Raw genomic sequence first — 18,986 nt, forward strand, 5'->3', positions numbered from 1 at the left:
ATGCAACCCCATCACAACTGGGAAGTGCTCTGAGTCTCCTCCTACTGTCCTTACCCTGGTCTTGGCTCCCTCATACATGTCCTTGATCACCCTAATGTACGCCACAAGTACACTTTTAGCCTCCAAGCATCTGCATAGGATCTCCTTTGGAACTTTGTCGTAAGCCTTTTCTAGGTCGATGAATGTCATGTGTAAGTCCATCTTCCTCTCCCTATACTGCTCCACCAATCTCCTTATTACAATTCGTATAATAAGTGAATAATAAACTGTGAATTAACTTTTGTGTGAAGTACATGTTTTTACTCCTTTTATCAGTTTAGTTAAAGAATTAAAATGTTACTATATATACCACCTGTCGTGCTACATGAAGATTTTATATAAGTAATTAATATAAAAGCTGGTGAGGATCCTATAATAGCACATCAAAGCGCACCGACCAGTTGTTTTCGTGATACGAGATTCGAGAATGGGGACCATGTTGTCTAAGTAATTTTGCCATATTCCCATAATGGGAAGAGTCAAAATCAGCATTTTCTCATCATTTCACACAAAGGATCCACGAGATGATACAGCTGTCTAGTACTCTAAGTTTCATTTGTTTTCTTTTTTAAATAGTTGACTGATGTATATTACCATGTGAATTCAGTAAGTTATGCATGTACGCATGTGGGTTTGTGTCACTCTCGGTGTGTACACATACATAAAATATACACACATGACTGACACTTCAAAATAAGTATGAAGTTGAACTTTCTTTCTTCCCCTTGAAAAATTGACCTGTGCTATCCGGTTTAATTCAATAAATTTTAAACTCTTGATACAAATGTCTAGAGTTCAAAAGTGCTCAGAGAATCCTTCGATGTTCAAGGGGGTTAATCGTTTTTACTTTCGAATTGGGAATTGAAAGGGGCTGTTAATTTTTTAATATTCCATGTACCATATTATTTTTTCTTGTTTGGTTTGAATAATCCGAAGCCTTCTCCAAATTTAGAAGCTCCAACGAAAACCGTATTCGTTATCGGAAGGAACAAATTTAACTATCCTGAAAGAGTATCTGTTATTAAGAGTAGAATCTCTTGTTGAAATATAAGTACAAATAAAAATAAAACACTACTCTGGCATTACTATAAGTTCAACTTGAGGTTAAGGAATTATAAATAAGAAACATTTTCAATGACCAAAGAGAGATCTCACGTGAATAGCATCATAAGAAAAACGAATATGAAAATAAATTCAAAATAATTAGGAAGAAAGTTTAGAGAACGCTCAAATTTATGTTTTTGAAAAGAAAATAATAATTGAAAAAGAGAGTACATAAGGAACTGTATGTCAAATTGGTAAGTACTTAAAATTCAATCGCCGTAAAGTTGATTCCTTACGCTATAAATGCACAAGACTTCCAAAATTGAACCTAACAAAGTCATTCCATCTCCGTACATGATCATGTTGCAAAAAAAGTTGGAAGGGAGAACAAGGAAAAGGCAAACAAGTCTGAACAAAAATCAACTAAAATATGAATCCTATAATGTTGCTAGAGGGGCACAATCTGATGCTGGCCTTATAGTCACACAACTTGGTAAGTCTCCGTGGCCAACGTTGTTCTTTGAGAATGCTTGGGAGTAGCCCCACCTCTTAGAGGCAAAATGTTGACAACCTGAAAATTTTACACCAAATCAAGTTATCAGATAAACAACCAATTCCAGGCTCATGGTTAATACAAGCTATTGCAGATAACCAAGTATTAGTGAAAAAACTAACACCCCAGTTTCGAGTACAAAAGGTATCAGCTGACTGCCATACAGTGAAGCAACTCTAGGAGAAAAGAGGAGTCTTTTGACTCTCGGAGCTTTATCAATATTCAGTAATATCTTTTCTTTACAGCAATGGTACTTCTTTCATAGTAATCCGGGGAAAAATTAGGGGGCTATATTTAGAGTTGATGTTACTTGTATCACTGTCCAGCAAAACAATTGTTGTCTAAATTTCCTCTATGCAAGTTCCATCACACAACTGGAAATTCATATATGATAAACCAGCAAAGATCAACTGCATAGCATCACAACACAGCAAATTCAATCAACCCTGCTTTAACAGTTACTAGGATTGCACCAGTAAAGATCAACAGTTAAGTTACTTGATCAAAAAAAAAAAAAAAAAACAGTTTACTAGGATTGCAACCACAAGAAGAAGACTCTTTCACAGAAATGAACAAGCATAATAGCAGATCAGATATAAGGATTGCATGCAAATAAATCAAAATAAGCAACAAACATGTAGCAAGAGTATCGATAATCGCCAGACACTAGCTCCCGAATGGTCAGCATAAACTGGGAAAAATTAGACCCACGCCACCTAAAGGCCAAAATGACTGAGCAATATCACATGGAAGATTAGGAGCAAACCTTGACGTCACTGAAGGTTCTCGAGGCAGTAAAACGTGCAGAAATTGGGAAGAAGGCCGACGGATCGGCTGCTGGAACAACAAATTCTAGTGCTCCACTGCAAAGTTTCCAACTTCCACGTTAGAAAGACGAACAAGCCTTAATGGCTGTGTGTTTCAAAAGGACAAACTTTAACATAAGCTAACCTGCGGTTCGAATTGTCAATGAGAACGACAGACCACTCCAAAACAGAATTTCTGGAATCATACCTGCAATTGGATGGTGAAAAATATTAAATTATATAGACTATTCAACAATAGGTACGGCACAATCCAGCAGTTCCATACAACTTCCCACTCAAAAAGGTCAGTCAATCATCTATGCCTCAAAAAAGTCATTAGATTATATCTTTGGTCAATTCGTATCAGGTCCTCGGCCAACTATCGACTAGGTCTATGAATAAAGGTATGAAATTACACATTCTGCAATGCATTTTCACTGACTTAACATTTTCCTCAATACTATCATACCAAACAAGTACAACAATACGACTTTAGCTGCAACCAGTGGCCCCACAACCAGTTAATTTTTCATTTTAGTTTTTCTCTATACTCAAATTCGCTTAAGCAACTATATGCATGCTAGCAAACAATCTTATTTGATAGTTCTTACGAGGTGCAACCAAAATGAAGATAGCTCATATTTCTTCTTCAAGGAAAGCAAACGGAATTGAAAGCTAGCATCGGAAGGAATAACTAAGTGACATCCATCCCTCCTTTGAAGAGCTACACGATGTGTGAACTTTCCAAACCAATGATTCTACAAGAATTATATCTATAATATGCAACCAAATGAATTAATAAACATGAAATAACTGCTTTGCTCTGATTGCAGTGACCCAACTCGGCTTTTTTAAAAGCAATAAACAAATTAGCATCTTAGAAGTAGCATGGTCTCTGTGCAAAGGCCATTTCAGCTTTGAAAGCCTCTATCATAAGAAGATCTATGTAAGATTCAGTTTTATAATCCCGTGAGAACTGATAAAAAAGGTGATCATTTGAAACTAGCATAAGTGTAAAAGTTAAGGTTAAAAGATCACCTCCATTCTCCGTCTATCTGTTGTACGTTTGGAGCCTCCCTGAGAGCTGGGAGGGGTACAGAAATTACAACATTTTGTAGATCAATCTGTGCGGGGGTTTCATACTCAATATTCACATAGGTTTCGCTTCCAGAAACTGAAGGCCAGCAGTTAACTGAGACAAAATATTTGAAATCAATGATAAAGGATAATATCAATTAAACACATAAGACAGCACAGAGATTTAGAGAAGGGTCAACTGAAATTCACAAAGCTTACTTGTTAAAGGCAAAATTGACTCATCTGTGCTTTGCATTCTCCACCTCAAAAGACTAACACCATCACCGCCTTGACCCGTGGGAAATGGCCTGTTGGGATCTTTAAGGCCTAGAATATTTTCATTTGAAAACAACTCCTTGTTCATGTTTGGGTGTGTTTTGAAGAGGATTGCTGGATTACCACTGGTTTCAATCTGAACATATAGTATGGAATGAACAGTAAACTACATTATCATAAAATTCACAAGCAAAGCAAATATGAATGCCTTCTGAGGTCAGATAGACCTCCAAATGCAGAGCTAGAGAGTTCAGTTTAGACAAACATTTCAAATGGAGAGGGGCCTAGTTGAATCTTCAGCTTTATTATAAAGGGTGCACACTGGAAATGTTTTACAATTTTCTTAGAGAAGAAGTCATATGTATTGCAAGGAAGTGCGGGAAAAATCATTAGGTCCTTCTTTATCCTCTTTCAAATTTCAATTGCTTGCCAGTCGCATATCAAATGAGTAGAGCTGGAAACAGTGTTTAGCTGCAGAGGACATAAATGATGAACTCCGCTTCACCAAGAACATCTACATGCATAGTTCATTGTTTATTTATTTTTTTGCATAGAAAGAGAATATAAATAAAATTGTTGACGTTGGACATTGGCATAGTCTCGACAGACTTTTCCAAGGAACCTCAGCACATGAGATGCTCAGTATACTTGGAGAGAGAGAGAGAGAGGACCTGCACTTGGATAAACGCATCTTCTTGGTTCAGAATTTGGAGAGACAGAGTACCCTGGACGTCAAAGTTGCTGACACCACCATCACGCTTTAGTGTTACATTAATCTTCTCTTCAACAGTCAACGTGACGGGATCAGTTAGTGGAGCAGCAGCTGGTTTGGCCTGACCAACGGTTGGCCTCACATCCTCGACAATTACTTCACCCTCAGCTTTCAGGGATTCCAGAAATTGGTTGGTCTTCTGTGTTTTACCTAGCTGCATACCAAGACCTTTCGGTGGAGCAGTAGCAGATGCAGCTGGACGACCTGATGCACACAAATGTCATAAGCTACATTCTCATTATTTGGTTCCGCACCAATTTTCTCAAGGTTCTCACAGAGCACCAGCAAATTTGATATTTCAAAGGATAAACGGAAATGTGTTTCATAGCCAACAGAGAGTAACTCAATATAGATGCAAAACTTTTCAGACCTACCGACTAATTCCAGGGCATCAAACTACACACACAAAAGAAAAGTTCTAGAAGAATGTATCAAGAAAACATCAACTCAATAAGTTGTCACAAACACAGCAAGTCGGAAATATACAGCTCTCACAATTTAAAGGACAAAGGCTGAAACAAAAGGAGGTTTCGTTTTCCCTTCTTCCTTGAGGGATATTTAAGGCAAGGGTTTTGTAGGAATTCTTGATAATTTTCTCGAGTCTGTCACATTTATCAACCTCCTACATTCTGCGAGGATAACTTTTGAAGGAAAATTTGTGTGTTGTCCTTCTCCTTCATTTTCATTCTTCTTCATCACCTATAAAAGCATTTCTTTTATACTATTTTCTTTTGGGTCATTCCTTATACACTCAGCCCAACATTTATTATAAAGGGTGGCTTTAATTCCTTCCTATCAAAATTGTACTGCTTCCCCACACAGTATATGCACCGAAATTATCAAAAGGGTGTGTCTAAAGAAAATGACATATGTAACCTAAGAAAAAAGAAGTTGCACGAGCAAAACATGCAAAACCGGCTGATGCACCCTCCCCCCCTCCCCCCCCAACAGATGTCTAGCAACGAACTAAAGACATAAAACATTGACAGGGTGAAACAAATACAAACCCTTGGATTTGGTAGAAAACGTGTCCACATCAGGGGTTAGACCAAATCCAGAACCACTACCAAAACCACTGCCTCCTGTGCTAGATATGCCTGAGTCGCTGCCAAAGCCAGTATCGATTCTTCCAGAACCCATGGATTGCAGTGACATGAAACCTCCTTTTTCACCTCTATTCTTCTCAATCTGCAAAGTAAATGTGTAGGAAATTATGTTTACAGTACAATCAAATAGACACAAGACATGAAAAGGGAAGAAATTAAACATTTAGCACAGGTGACGTGTGCCTTTTGAACTACCTTGCTTTTGTCAATCTCACTGGCTTTACGCTTCATGACATCCTTAGTTTCATTTATCTTGCTCTGTAAGACTAACTTGTGCAATCTTTCCTCGTGGCTCTCCATTTCACAGTACTGCTTCACTTGTGTAACCGTAACACTTTCCTTGTGTCCAAGAGAGATCACTTCATCAAATGCAAAAATAAGCTCAAAAGCTGTCCTGCCAATTCCTTCCTCATCTAGTGAATAACAATATTCAGGCACCTAATAACCGTCAAGGAAATGGCCCAAACATTTAGAAAAAATTCTGGGCGCACATGAAAGCTTGTTTAGTTGTATTTATTTAGATTGAATTTTGGAGTAACATTTTGCAGGTTGGAGAAATTAAAAACTATTCTTTTTAAAAGCAGCAATATTCTATGACCAGACACGGATAAAGACAATCTAGAGCTGAGAAGAAAGGATAATCTAACTTCAGTATCAGAAAAACAGAAAGGATACTAGTTTAGACAGCAGCCTCAGTGTCTCCAAATCTTCAAGAATGTTGCTCTGTTTGTTCGTCACAAGGACCAAGTACAGAGATTCTATCGGCTGATAAACATATCGCACATTTTCAGTCTCAACATATGTATGCTGCTTTCCTGTACCAACCAATTTGGGAAAAGCTGCAAGATATCCTTCAATTCTTATACGAGACATATCAACAAATTGCCTCGAGACAAGAGCTGCAGAAGATGATGAGACGATACAGTCAATAGTGGTCAGTGGCAAATCCATTCTATTACATAAATAGAAGAATGTTGGACATCAAGATGCAAAAGATGGTTGAAAGACATATCCTAAGTCCTAACACAAACAAACAAAAGAAGTTGCTTCTGTAAAAGCAAAAAATCAATGAACTATTAAACGGAAAGCATCATGGGACTACTGATTCCCTACAAGAGGGATATCATAGTGGACAGAAGCTCTTACCTTTCAAATGAAAATATAAATAAAGAATCTATTATAAAACAAAACTCTGACCTAGACCTGTGATATTAGAAAATGGAAACATCACAGTTAAGCGAAAAGTCAAACAGGAAATAGAACTCTTCGTGGTTCCAACAATTTGTCCCTCCCAGCTTTTTCGTTATTGTACCACTACGCTCGAACACAGCAGCCACAAAAGACAAACAATTACAACTATGTTCTCATTTTTTAGAGGGTTAACATTTATCTCTTCCCTGACCTTTTCTTTCTAATGTAAGTTTGCATTCCATGATTTTTTGCTTTCTTCTGCATAACTTTCATTTCCTTTTCCTCCCCTTCTAGGAAAACGTTATTTTATATTTATTAGTCACATCTATACTACTAGTAAAGAAGAATATAGCAGTTTCAGCACAAATACTTGTCTCTTCTCTTCCCTTCTCTTTCTTCTTCTCTCAAAAAGAAGAAAACTGCAGGAAACCTGTCACATTTCTTTTAAATGATAGTCCTGTACTATCCAAACTAATCAAGTAGGAGAAAACTTTACTACTTTCTAACAGCAGTCCCCTACGCGTTAGAATTTTTTTTCTCTTTCTTGAAATAAATTTCTTTAATAGGTCACCACCGAATATTACGACATCCCATACACTAGCAACACACCAAAAGGCATCATAAAAAATATTTACAAAAAATAACACAACCATGTTTTTCCATGAAATAACTGCTGTTTATAAAGATAAATATATTCTTTTGAGGACAAGATGACAAGTGTCAACCATTACAAATAATCAAATGATAACAATGTGAACACCTCCGGCATTTTTGCAACTAAGACAGGTTAAACAAGAGTGAAATGGTGCAAACTCTTTTCAATCAAATGATGATTAACTAGAAACATTCCAACTCCTTTACAGAGTACTTCACTGCACACTAGTCAGCCTAGTCTCCGTTGCAAGTGGACATTTTACGTGTCCAAAATAACGTGTCTTAGAGATTATTTACACTTTGTGCCTCTAGCTGTAACTAAATGGAAGCTTTTCCCCTAACTTCACTGCATTTTTCACAGTTATCTCAAGAAAGAAATTTGACATATTAAATTGACTGAAACAGCAACTTCTTTTCTAACACCAAATTGTTATTTTCAGCTTTAGACTCCAACAGCATCCTTTCACAATAAAAAATTACACTTTTTTATATCTAGAAACAGTTTACTCTTAACATTCCCATTTTGCCATTGAAAATTTGCTATTCTTAAACTCCATGTCCAATCAAACACAAACACATAAAATGTAAATGAGGGTGTGCTAATTTGTGTACATGTGCCAACTTCAGTAGAATTAACCAACAACAACAACATACCCAATGTAATCCCACAAGTGGGGTCTGGGGAGGGTAGAGTGTACGCAGACCTACCCCTACTTTGGCAGGTAGAGAGGCTGTAGAATTACATCAACTAACATCACACTAGTCTCTACAATCCAGATAATTCCAAAATCATAGGTAGAATGCGACATACCTTTGCCAGATTTAGAAATTATGGAAGCCGCTAGAACAACCTGCAGCACGTAATACAACAACGGTGTATAGTTATCATCGCAGTGTTCTTCTAAGCTAATAATCTCTTCTTCTTTTTTTTTTCAGGAAAAATGATAAATCATTCCAATCTACACAACTATGTTGCTACAAATTTATCAACCGAAGTATTACCATCTTTGCTGCTTAGTAGATTTGTTGTATCAGATCCTAGGCAATAGATCGTATACCACCTGGATTTTGAACGCAAATTCAAAGCCGTAAGGAACATCGAAAAAAATTCAAACAACCAACAGATAAGTATACATGAGATTAAAACACCATTCACTTCACAGGCATCGACAATGCGATAACATTTATAAACAATAAAATAAAACATACACTGTACAAATTCACTAAAATTACAACATGAAATGGTGAAATCCACGCAAATTGCTCGGATCTTCGCACAGATTAAAACATCATTCACTTCACAGGCATCAACAACGCGATAACATTTATAAACAATAAAATACAACATACACTGTACAAATTCACTAGAATTACAACATAAAAACGGTGAAATCCACGCAAATTGCTCAGATCTTCGCACAGATTAAAATCATTCACTTCACAAGCATCAACAAATGCGATAAAATTTAGAAACAACATACACTATACAAATTCACTAAAATAACAACATAAAACGTTGAAATCCACGCAAATTGTTCGGATCTTCGCACAGATTTGAGAGATAAGTAATTGAAAAAATCAAATTCAAATCCGTAAGAAACATCCCAAAAAAAAAATTCAAACAACTGACAGATGAGCATCTACGAAGATAAAACATCATTCATTTCACAGGCATCAACATTGCGATAAAATTTAGAAAAAATAAATTACGACATACACTGTACAAATTCACTAAAACTACAACATAAAACGGTGAAATCAACGCAAACAGATCAGATCTTCGCAGAGTAATTGAAAAATCAGATCGGACAGTAAATAAATCCCTAGATCTAACGATCAGAATAGAAAGTAGAACATTGGAGAAAGATCAAATAGTGAGAAGAAGTCTTATTGAGAGAAATGGGCAGTTACCTTAGTGAAGAATACTTGCTAACGAAGAGTAATAATAATCAGATGATAATAAAACAGAAAATATGCGCTTTCGGAGCTTATATATGAAAGGACCCGGGAGTTCAACATCTTACAGTGCGACACTACTTTTCAATTAATTTTGAAGCAAGCTCGAATTTTATTTTATTTTATTTTGCAAAAATTGCAATTTAAATTTTTTATATAGAATTAATTTTTTGGTACATGTATTAATGTGTGATTTCATGTAATCTTTTATAACAAAAGGTAGATAGATATCTTTATTATTAATATAGTATTTTAGTTAATTATACTACACATAAATTTTTGCCAAATAATTTAATTCATAGTTAAATCTAAGAAATAATCATTTAATCAATTTAATGGTAATATTGGTAATTCAATTATTAGAATATTAGCATTTACTTTGTTGGAGGTCCCTGATTCCCTGAGTCATATGAAATTGAAAATATTAGTTCGGGGGAGGGGGGTAGGGGATTGATTGTTACTCTATACTAACAATGTCTGCTCAAGCCGAATACAAAAAATTGCTATCTAATTTAGAGCGCGTTTGGATTGGCTTATAAGCTGTTTTCAGCTTTTTTGAGTGTTTGGCTGGCCAGCTTAAAGTCATTTTGTGCTTAAAATAAGCTCAAAAAAATAATTGGGCCCATTTGACTTAGCTTATCTAAAGTAGCTTATAAGCCAAAAAAAATAAGTTAGCCTACCCCAACTTATTTTTTTTAGCTTATAAGCTGTTTGCAGCTTACAGGCATAAGCCCATCCAAACGGGCACTTAGAGCCCGTTTGGATTGGCTTACAGCTTAAAGCTGTTTGCAGCTTATAAGCTGAAAAAAATAAGTTGGGGTAGTCCAACTTATTTTTTTTGGCTTATAAGATGTTTTCAGCTTATAAGCTGCTTTAGATAAACTAAGTCAAATGGGTCCAATTATTTTTTTGAGCTTATTTTAAGCATAAAATGACTTTAAGCTGGCCAGCCAAACACTCAAAAAAGCTGAAAACAGCTTATAAGCCAACTTATAAGCCAATCCAAACGGGCTCTTAGTATGTTTTTGTGTTAACTTTGGAAAATGGTGAACATTCATCCCAGTGGATCTGATTTGGTCTAGACTGGTTATCTTTTTTTTAAAAAAAAAAATATCTTAATTAAACCATGTTCACCCGAGTTGATCTGATTTGTCTAGATTGGCTATCTTTTTTAAAAAAAAAATATCTTAACTAAACCAACAATATGCAAATAAATACATCTAGTTTTATAAAATAAAAAAAGTTAAGAGACTATACTATTTTGTCAATTTGCACGATTGTCCCTCATACGGGCTGGTCTTTAATTTTTGTCCCTCAATTCGTTAATCTTTAATTTTTGTTCTTCGCTTAATTAACCTATGAATCTATGTATATTCGGGCGAAGCTACATAAAATCTATGCCGGAGACGACAGACTTTGTTTTGTAAGGCAAACGTTTAGTTATGCCTTAAGGCAAGTCTGCCGCATAAAGCAGGCTTTTTGCAAAAGTCTTGTCTTACGATTTTTTTTTTTTTTACTGGTTGGGAGTTCGAACCCAGAATCTTGGGATATTTTCAGCCACCTTTTTAAGCGAAGGATAAAACTTAAAGACCAACAATTTGAGGACCAAAAATTAAAGACCATCCCAAAAGAAGGCCAATCCGCACAAAAAAATGTTAGTCTTTTTCACTCGTCGCTCTTCGGTGAGCTTGCACTTTTGATTTTAACACCATAATCCAAGTGTTATTTACAGCATGTGGCCATTTTTATAGCCTTGTGTTTAAAGTTGGTTACTTTTTAAATATTAGACCGCCTGAATATTCGTTTTGGATTGCAAGTGGACACTTTTGAATTGCACACCACTGACCACATGTTTAATTTTGAAAAAGCATCCAACTTTTAAATACAAACCAGGGAATGTGGCTATTTGTATAAATCTATCGTAATCCAGTAAACTCGTGAACTCATTATGACGCTTTCTTTAATTTTCTTTTTCTCACTTCTTTCTTTTACTTCCATTGTTCTTATTAATTGGATGATATTTAAAGTTAAGTTGATTGAAGAAAATATTAATTGAAGAAGTTAAAAAAATAGTTACTTAGAATTGAAAGAGTTTTGTATTTGAAAATTTGTTGTTTTCGTAGAAGATGTAGTTAGTAAGAATTGAAGAGTTTCGAGAAAAAGTTTAACAAACCTTCGTAATAATTAATATTTTAGATATGGGAAAATCAAAAGTTTTGCTTGAAAAAAGAAGATCAAACAAACACCAGTATTAAAAAATTATTTAAGCGAAATTCTAAATATTTCATAAACGATAGGTCCATGAAGAGTCGGAATATTAATTACCAATTAGATATTCTCTTAAAGGGCCATGTAATTGAAGGCCAAATTACAAGTAGAGTTGAAAATATCATTATAATGACGTTTATTTTAGAGTTTTCAAAAATTGAGTGTGCAAATTAAGCTTCTGTTTTTTTTTAAGTGTTTGTTTGAGTTGCTTTCTTCAAAAAAAAAAAAAAAAATTACTATATTATAGATTGTTGATGGCCTAAAAACTATTTTGAGGAGAAAGCTCAAAGTCGGAGTTGAAAATACAGTGCGATATTGTAATTTCAAGTACTTGGGCATCCCTTTGACCACCAAGAAACTCGCTATATTGCAATGGCAACCTTTAATTGAGAAGATAGTAGCAAAGATATCCTCTTGGACAGCAAAAAAGCTATCCTATGCAGGAAGGATTCAACTTGTCAAAACTGTAATTTTTGGGGTGCAAGCTTACTGGTCTCATTTATTCATTATTCCTGTTAAGGTAATGAAGGCTATCGAGGCACATTGTAGAAGCTATGTTTGGTGTGGGGCTACATCATTAGTAAAAGAGCATTAGTGGGATGGGACACAATTTATACTCCAAAAGCAGCTAGTGGTTTGAATCTCACAAATCTCAAGATATGGAACAAAGCAGCTATAACTAAGACTTTGTTGGAATATAGCCAGGAAGCAAGATACGCATCCATAGTTACTACATCAAAGGACAAATGCTGGAAACAATGAGCATACCAAAACAAGCAAGCTGATGATTCGGAATATTATTGAAGCAAGGGACAGACTAGGATACATCCAACTTTAACTGCTGTGTACATATAATGTTATCGGGCAATGTTATTTACAAATGGTGCCAAATCTCCCAAAGGTTAGCTAGAAAGGGTTGATATGTATCCTAAGGCCATCTTCACTCTATGGTTACAACTTCATGGCAGAATGCTTACTGCTGACAGGTTATTAAGCCGAAAGATACAAGTAGATAAGAAGTGTGTGATATGCAAGACTAAGGAGGAATCTAGAGACCATCTATTTGTTACGTGTCCCTATGCGTACAAGGTATGGAGTCGACTAATGCAATGGCTTCAAGTGCACCAACCAACTGGACATACATAGGCACGACACCAGCAGTGGTTGCTTGTCAAAACTAAGGGCAAAGTTCTGAAACTAGTTCATGCTGAGTTCATACATGCCATGTGGATTGAACGAAACTTGAGAGTGTTTGAACACAAGGGAAATGCTGAGGAAACAGTAGCTAGAAGAGTTGCCTGCCTTTGTAATGTTAGGGCACCCCCTGCTAGCAGGGTTTATTTAGATCAGTACTTCAATTGTAGGTAGGTCAGAAGGCTCTACCTTTAACAATTTGAAAGAGTCAGATGTGATATTTGACTCAGTTTGGTAATTCATACTTTGGTGATTAATGAAAGTCTAATTACCCCCAAAAAAATGTCCATAATATATTGAGGATGACTAAAATTTGCGCTTTTCCATCTATTTGACCATATAAGCCCTTAACATTCCATAACATGAGAGTAAGAAATGATTAAATATATATAATAGATACTTTGTGGCTAGGAGAATATTGAGATACAAGTTATGTTCACTTCACTTTGGCAAAATGCTTGAATAGACACTAATGAAGGATAAATAGATATCTTAACTTAGTAGTAATCAGATAGATTCCTCTTATCTATCTCTACTATATTAAAAGCACGAGGAGCCTTAAAAATGTTAACTCTAAAAATGTTGATTGAACTTTTTACCCTTCATTAAAAGACCCCACAATAGACAAAATTGTCATTTACTATTTTTTTGAAATTATTATTTAATTGTCTTTGTAATATTTAGGAGTCCTTTCAAAATAAAAATTACAGTAAACTAGGTTAAGCAATAAACTAGGTTAAGGAAATTAGGTTTAGGACTTTACACTTTCAAATCAAAGTACTATAGTTTTCCCTCGATGGTAAGAATTTATGATCTCTTTTTATTTATCTTTATCTTATGTAATTTATCATATAATCTATATATAATATAAAGTTAGGCATAGACAAGGTGATGTGTCACCTCTCTATGGCCTAGAAAGCCATTTATCTTTTTTCTCCTTTTTTTGACATTTTCTCTAATTTAAAAATGAACAACTCTAATTATCTCTTAATTATTGTGCTAAATAAAACTGTTTATTTCTTTAAAACTTCTGGTGGCTTTTCACTATCCAGAACGTGAGCTATATTAATTGTCTTACATTGCATGTCATAAAGAAAAAGTAAATAAAGGCATAATGCCCTGCCCTCACCATAAAAAGTAAGAGCAAATGGAAGATCAGTACGCTGTCTCTCAAGTTCCCATTTAAAATTACGTGGAAGACTCTTTGTTATTATAAGCCTAAATTTGGGGAAAAGGTCATACCCACCAGTAGAAGATACTAAAATATCATTGAACAATATGAAATTGATGACAACTTTAACAACGAAAAAATGGTGGTATGGCTACGAAGGTGGCAGAAGTGATGGCGATGAAGGGAGAAGACGTGGAGATGAGTAACGCTAAATTCTCCAGCACAAACATTTGGGTATGTGCTTAGTATTATTTAAAGTAAATCATAATAAAATTTTATACATGATAAACAAATTGAAGTCTCGCAAAGTTTTTCCTATCAAAAATCTCATAGTATACTCTTTTCTTTCTTTCGGTTGAATTTGGAGTCGTGATGCCTTTATTTTTTTCGTGTGTTTTATATGCAAGAAGTTGGTGAAAAGTTGTACCGAGTAATTGGAAAGATTGATTTTTTTAAGAGATTGGTGTATTAGAAGGTGATGTTTTATACTTAGTGTGTTTTTTTGGAGGAAAATTAATTTTGTTAATGTTTAGAGCAATGATTGTAGTTGCTCTGTATGTTCCAAGTTAAGGGGAGAAAGAAGGAAGGAAGTTGAAAAATGATTAGGAAGAAAAACAAGGCAAGAAAAAGAACAACAAAAATAATAGATGAACTAGATTAAAAAATCAAATTTTGCTAGCTACACATAAACAATCAGGATGAACAAAGAAATATACTTATTTTCAAATTCAATGAGGTCCAATATGTCCAATATCCTACGTGTTGGAAAACTGCATTGAAAATGAAGTTGTAGTAGTGTTTATTTTTTTTAGTTTTCACATTCCTCTTTTTTTCTTGTAACATGTTATAATTAGGAAAAAGGTATTGAAGTACTAATTTTCTATCTTTAAAGGGGAGAAATTAAATATTTACCTGCTTTTACCCACATAAAAATCAAAAAGTTAATTGTGTCAGAAACAAAATGTACCATTTATAAAAAAATAAGGATGGAGTTTTAAAATTTATGTAAAAAAAATTAGAAAATATATTTCCTTCTTCAAAACCAAAAAAAAAAAAAATGTTGATAATAAATTCATAACTAAAGATCTCAAAATGATATTGTTTAAAGAATATTTGAATACGTAAAATTATACAGTTGTGAAGAGAACAGAAAGGTCAAAAAATATGTGCAAATTAAACTTTATGTCTTAATATACAAATTTTTATTTAAAAATCATTTCAAAAATTTAGTAAAGTACTTTATAATCGCGCGAAGCGCGAACAAATTTACCAGTGAATGCATACACCAAAAGGAATGTGCTTCTTCTTCTATTCTTCATCTCTCCTTGGTGTGAAGTTTAATGTTGGAGCTGTTAAATCAAATTGACTCTATATTAATATTTTGCTGTAATTATTTTTATCCAATTGATTCAAATTGATTTAACAACTTCAGTATTAATTATTTATTAACTTAACTATCAATTAATTAAATTAAGACTTAACATGAACATGCTTGGATTGCCGTGAACATTCTATGAAGTTAGATCTCAGCTCACAACCCACACAAATTGTTGAGATTATTAAGCGTGTTACCAATAATAAAAAAAATTACTACCAATTATGTTTATATCCTGAATTGAATGTATTACCCCTAATTTAAGAGCCGAAACTTTTTGGTAAAAAAAAAAAAAAAAACTTGTGGTCAAAAGTTTCATGACGTGTGTTTATCCCTGAAAAGGGTACAATTGAATTTGTACGCGATTTAAATGATATGTGATTTGGTTTGCCGAAGTTAGTGTTTAAATATGTGATAATTTGTATGAACTACATAAAAGGTAGAGTTAAAACTAAAGAACAGGTCTGGGCTTCTGTGAAGTTTCAGATTGAATTCTGTGAAAAAGAATGCCTCCGAATAATATTTAGGCTTTAAATATTCAGGGAAACGAAGGAAATTGAATTGCTAAAAGATAAAAAGAGCTCTTTCAGTAGTGTGATTTGAAGTTTAAGTAAAATATTATAATGTTGTCTTGTATCTCCTGATGATCGATTACAAATAACCTGTCCCAATTTATAGTACATGAATCAGTCATTAGCCCATAACCATTCTCAATAATGACTAATAAAGGATCTTAAATGCCGCCTTGAATGTCAATTGTAACGTCTGCACCGAATCTGGTCCGGTTGAATAATGGCTGCAAGACATGATATCCTCATTTAATGAGCTTGTCGGGCTGTACTTCAGAGTGGATTTGCTATGGTGGATTTGCCTCGGGTAAAACCGTAGTCTTCTTCTTTGGTCCGCTGAAACGACTCGACGCTTCCTACTCTAACTGCCACGTGTTTTGCTAGCTGGACGCCACGTGTAAAGCTGCGTTTTACAACGTGGCAATAACTTAATCAAGTAATTGTCATTTATTAAAATAACCAATAACACTATGGTTGTTAATAAAAAAGTTATTTTTAATTAATTTATTCAAAATATATTATATTAATTGTAGAATAAGAAATCAAATTACACTATTTACTAAAAAGAAAAAAAAATTGTAGTTAAAAGTTATATAATATCACAATAATAAAATTAAATTGTTGCCATTTATTGAAATCAACCAACAAGATATACTATTGGTTGTTGGTAAAAATATGCTGCAAAATTTCATATTTTGTTGTAGTGTTTATAAATTTTTAGTTATTTACATATATTCTTCTTTTTGTTTTCCTGAATTTTGGGTTCTATATATGGAAGTTCCAGATAGTTAAAAGTGGTGGCTACTCCGATTTTTTTTTTATTGGGTATTTCTTAAATAATTAATTATTATTTTTCAAATGTTAACTTAACAAAAAGTAAATTAATGCAATTGGTCTTATCACATAATGAAATGATTTCTCCGTTTTAGACCAAAGCACATGAACTTTTCTCATAAGGTCGTATTTATTTGTTAGTACCATTTATTTGAATATTTCCATTTGTAATCCAATAGTCTTCTTTATATTATTTAAGGTGGGGGATAAGTATGAAAAAAAAAATACTATTTTTCTTTATGGATGATATTCTTGTTGTATGATCCATTTTGTCGATTTGGCTACTCTATCATGACCAAACTCTTGTAATTAATATTGATATTTCTCTTAATAGTGCAACTTAGTTGTCCATGCGAAAAAATATACTGCGACAAATACAATCCACATTAGCTATTGTTTAACAGTGTGCTTTATTTAATGTCATTGAAAAACATAATTCCACTAAAGATTATCATTTGATAAGGGAACATAATATACGCTAAGAACATCTATAAAAAAAATATTATGTGGGGTACAACAACATATAATGTCTCTCATATACTAAAATATCTATAGTTACAAATAATATATATTTAATTTAACTAAATTCACATTGTTTGCACGTTCAATAAATATTGATTTCAACTATTATGTCCGCATAATAATATCCATTTTCATCTCTTAGACAATTGGCATTTATTTTAATGAGAAATGTATTCTTCTTATATAAATTATTTATTGATTCACAAAATGTGTCATTACCTATTACGCGGACATGACAAAATGTGTGTGTTCCACTAACTTTAGGGGTGAAGACCCTTAAAATTATGTTTTTTTTTGTTTTTTCCGCATGGACCACACGTTTTTACCCGACCAGTCTCACAAGTCACAACATCGCCATCAACCCTCAAGTCGTCCCAACCAAGCACAACTACACTACAATCCTCTCACCATAAGGGTGTCAAGTGGGTCGGGCCAGCCCGGACCCGGCCCGGTAAACCCGGCCCACCGCCGGCCCGGCCCGAGCCCACTGAGAGGTGTAAGGGGCTGGGTTAGGTGGGTTTTATTAAGGGGTTGGGCCGGACAAGGTGGACAGCCCACCAGCAGCCCGGGTGATGGCCCACCGGGGCACCGGCCCGGCCCGGCCCACTTCAAATAAAAAAAAGAAAGATAAGTATTACATTTATTACTAATAATAAGTATTTTAAAAACATTGTATCCCAATAAAATAGCTGTAGCTATAATTGTGGGATTCTTAAATTTTAGAAGCAAATATATGAAATATTTATTAATTATTCAAACCATAGTTAGAATCTTACTTTAGTTAATTAAAACTTAACCATTAATTTTAACTCATGTAATGTGTCTCTTATTCAAGTAAGAACTTGGGGAAAATGGAGACAATGAAAATGGAGAGGAGTCTGATCCGTTAATATTTAATTGCTACTAAATGAAAACTAATTAGCTCTCCTTTTAAAAAAAAAAAAAAATTAGTGGTCACTGGTCAGCTGAGCCCCACAGAATTAATAAAGTGGGTAGTGACCTTTTCCAACGTTTGAAAACTAGTTAGCTCTTCCTTTTTCTTTTTTTTTTTTCAAACTAGTTAGCTCTTCCTTTGTTTTTTTTTTTCAATTAATAATGGGCAGGTGGGCCCCAAAGAATTAACAAAGTGGCCAAGTGACCATTGCTAACGGAAAGATTGGCAATTCAACCGTTGGCCCAAAAAAGGACCCCTCAACCCCTTAAAACTATTTTTGACCTTTAAGTTTAAAAAATTACAGTTTAACCCATTTTCACCTATAAATACCTCATACATTTCATCATTTTTTACTACAATCCTTTCATTTTATCTCACTTTCCCTCTTAATTTTCAGCAATTTCTATAATTTTAGTATTCTACTTTAATTGTTTTTGCAAACTTGCAATTAACAAGATCAAGTGGAAGGCTTCAAGTATTCAACTCACTGAGCCTTTGAATTTCTTTTCAAATTTGTGTTATAATTTTATTTACAAGAATAATAATCTGTACGCAGTCAAAATAAAACTATAAATGTAATTATGTAAAACTAATCCTACACAAGCAGCAACTTCAAGATAAATTTCTGCAAGGAGGGACAAACAT

General features: G+C 34.2%; 1 protein-coding gene across 1 annotated transcript; it reads right to left on the reverse strand.

Moving 5' to 3' along the window:
- Window positions 1–1,271: 1,271 nt before the first annotated feature.
- Window positions 1,272–9,519, reverse strand: LOC132598636 (coatomer subunit delta). The gene is made up of 12 exons (XM_060311627.1): window positions 9,430–9,519; window positions 8,521–8,579; window positions 8,330–8,369; window positions 6,349–6,572; window positions 5,869–6,111; window positions 5,575–5,755; window positions 4,467–4,771; window positions 3,739–3,931; window positions 3,481–3,634; window positions 2,588–2,650; window positions 2,403–2,499; window positions 1,272–1,654 (listed from the first exon to the last, which is right to left on the reverse strand). Exons 2-12 carry the CDS (start codon window positions 8,521–8,523, stop codon window positions 1,565–1,567), a joined length of 1,593 nt encoding a protein of 530 aa, XP_060167610.1. The 5' UTR covers window positions 8,524–8,579; window positions 9,430–9,519; the 3' UTR covers window positions 1,272–1,564.
- Between the last annotated feature and the right edge of the window lie 9,467 nt (window positions 9,520–18,986).

This window comes from Lycium barbarum, chromosome 6 (genome assembly GCF_019175385.1).
Source record: "Lycium barbarum isolate Lr01 chromosome 6, ASM1917538v2, whole genome shotgun sequence".
Classification (NCBI taxonomy): domain Eukaryota; kingdom Viridiplantae; phylum Streptophyta; class Magnoliopsida; order Solanales; family Solanaceae; genus Lycium; species Lycium barbarum.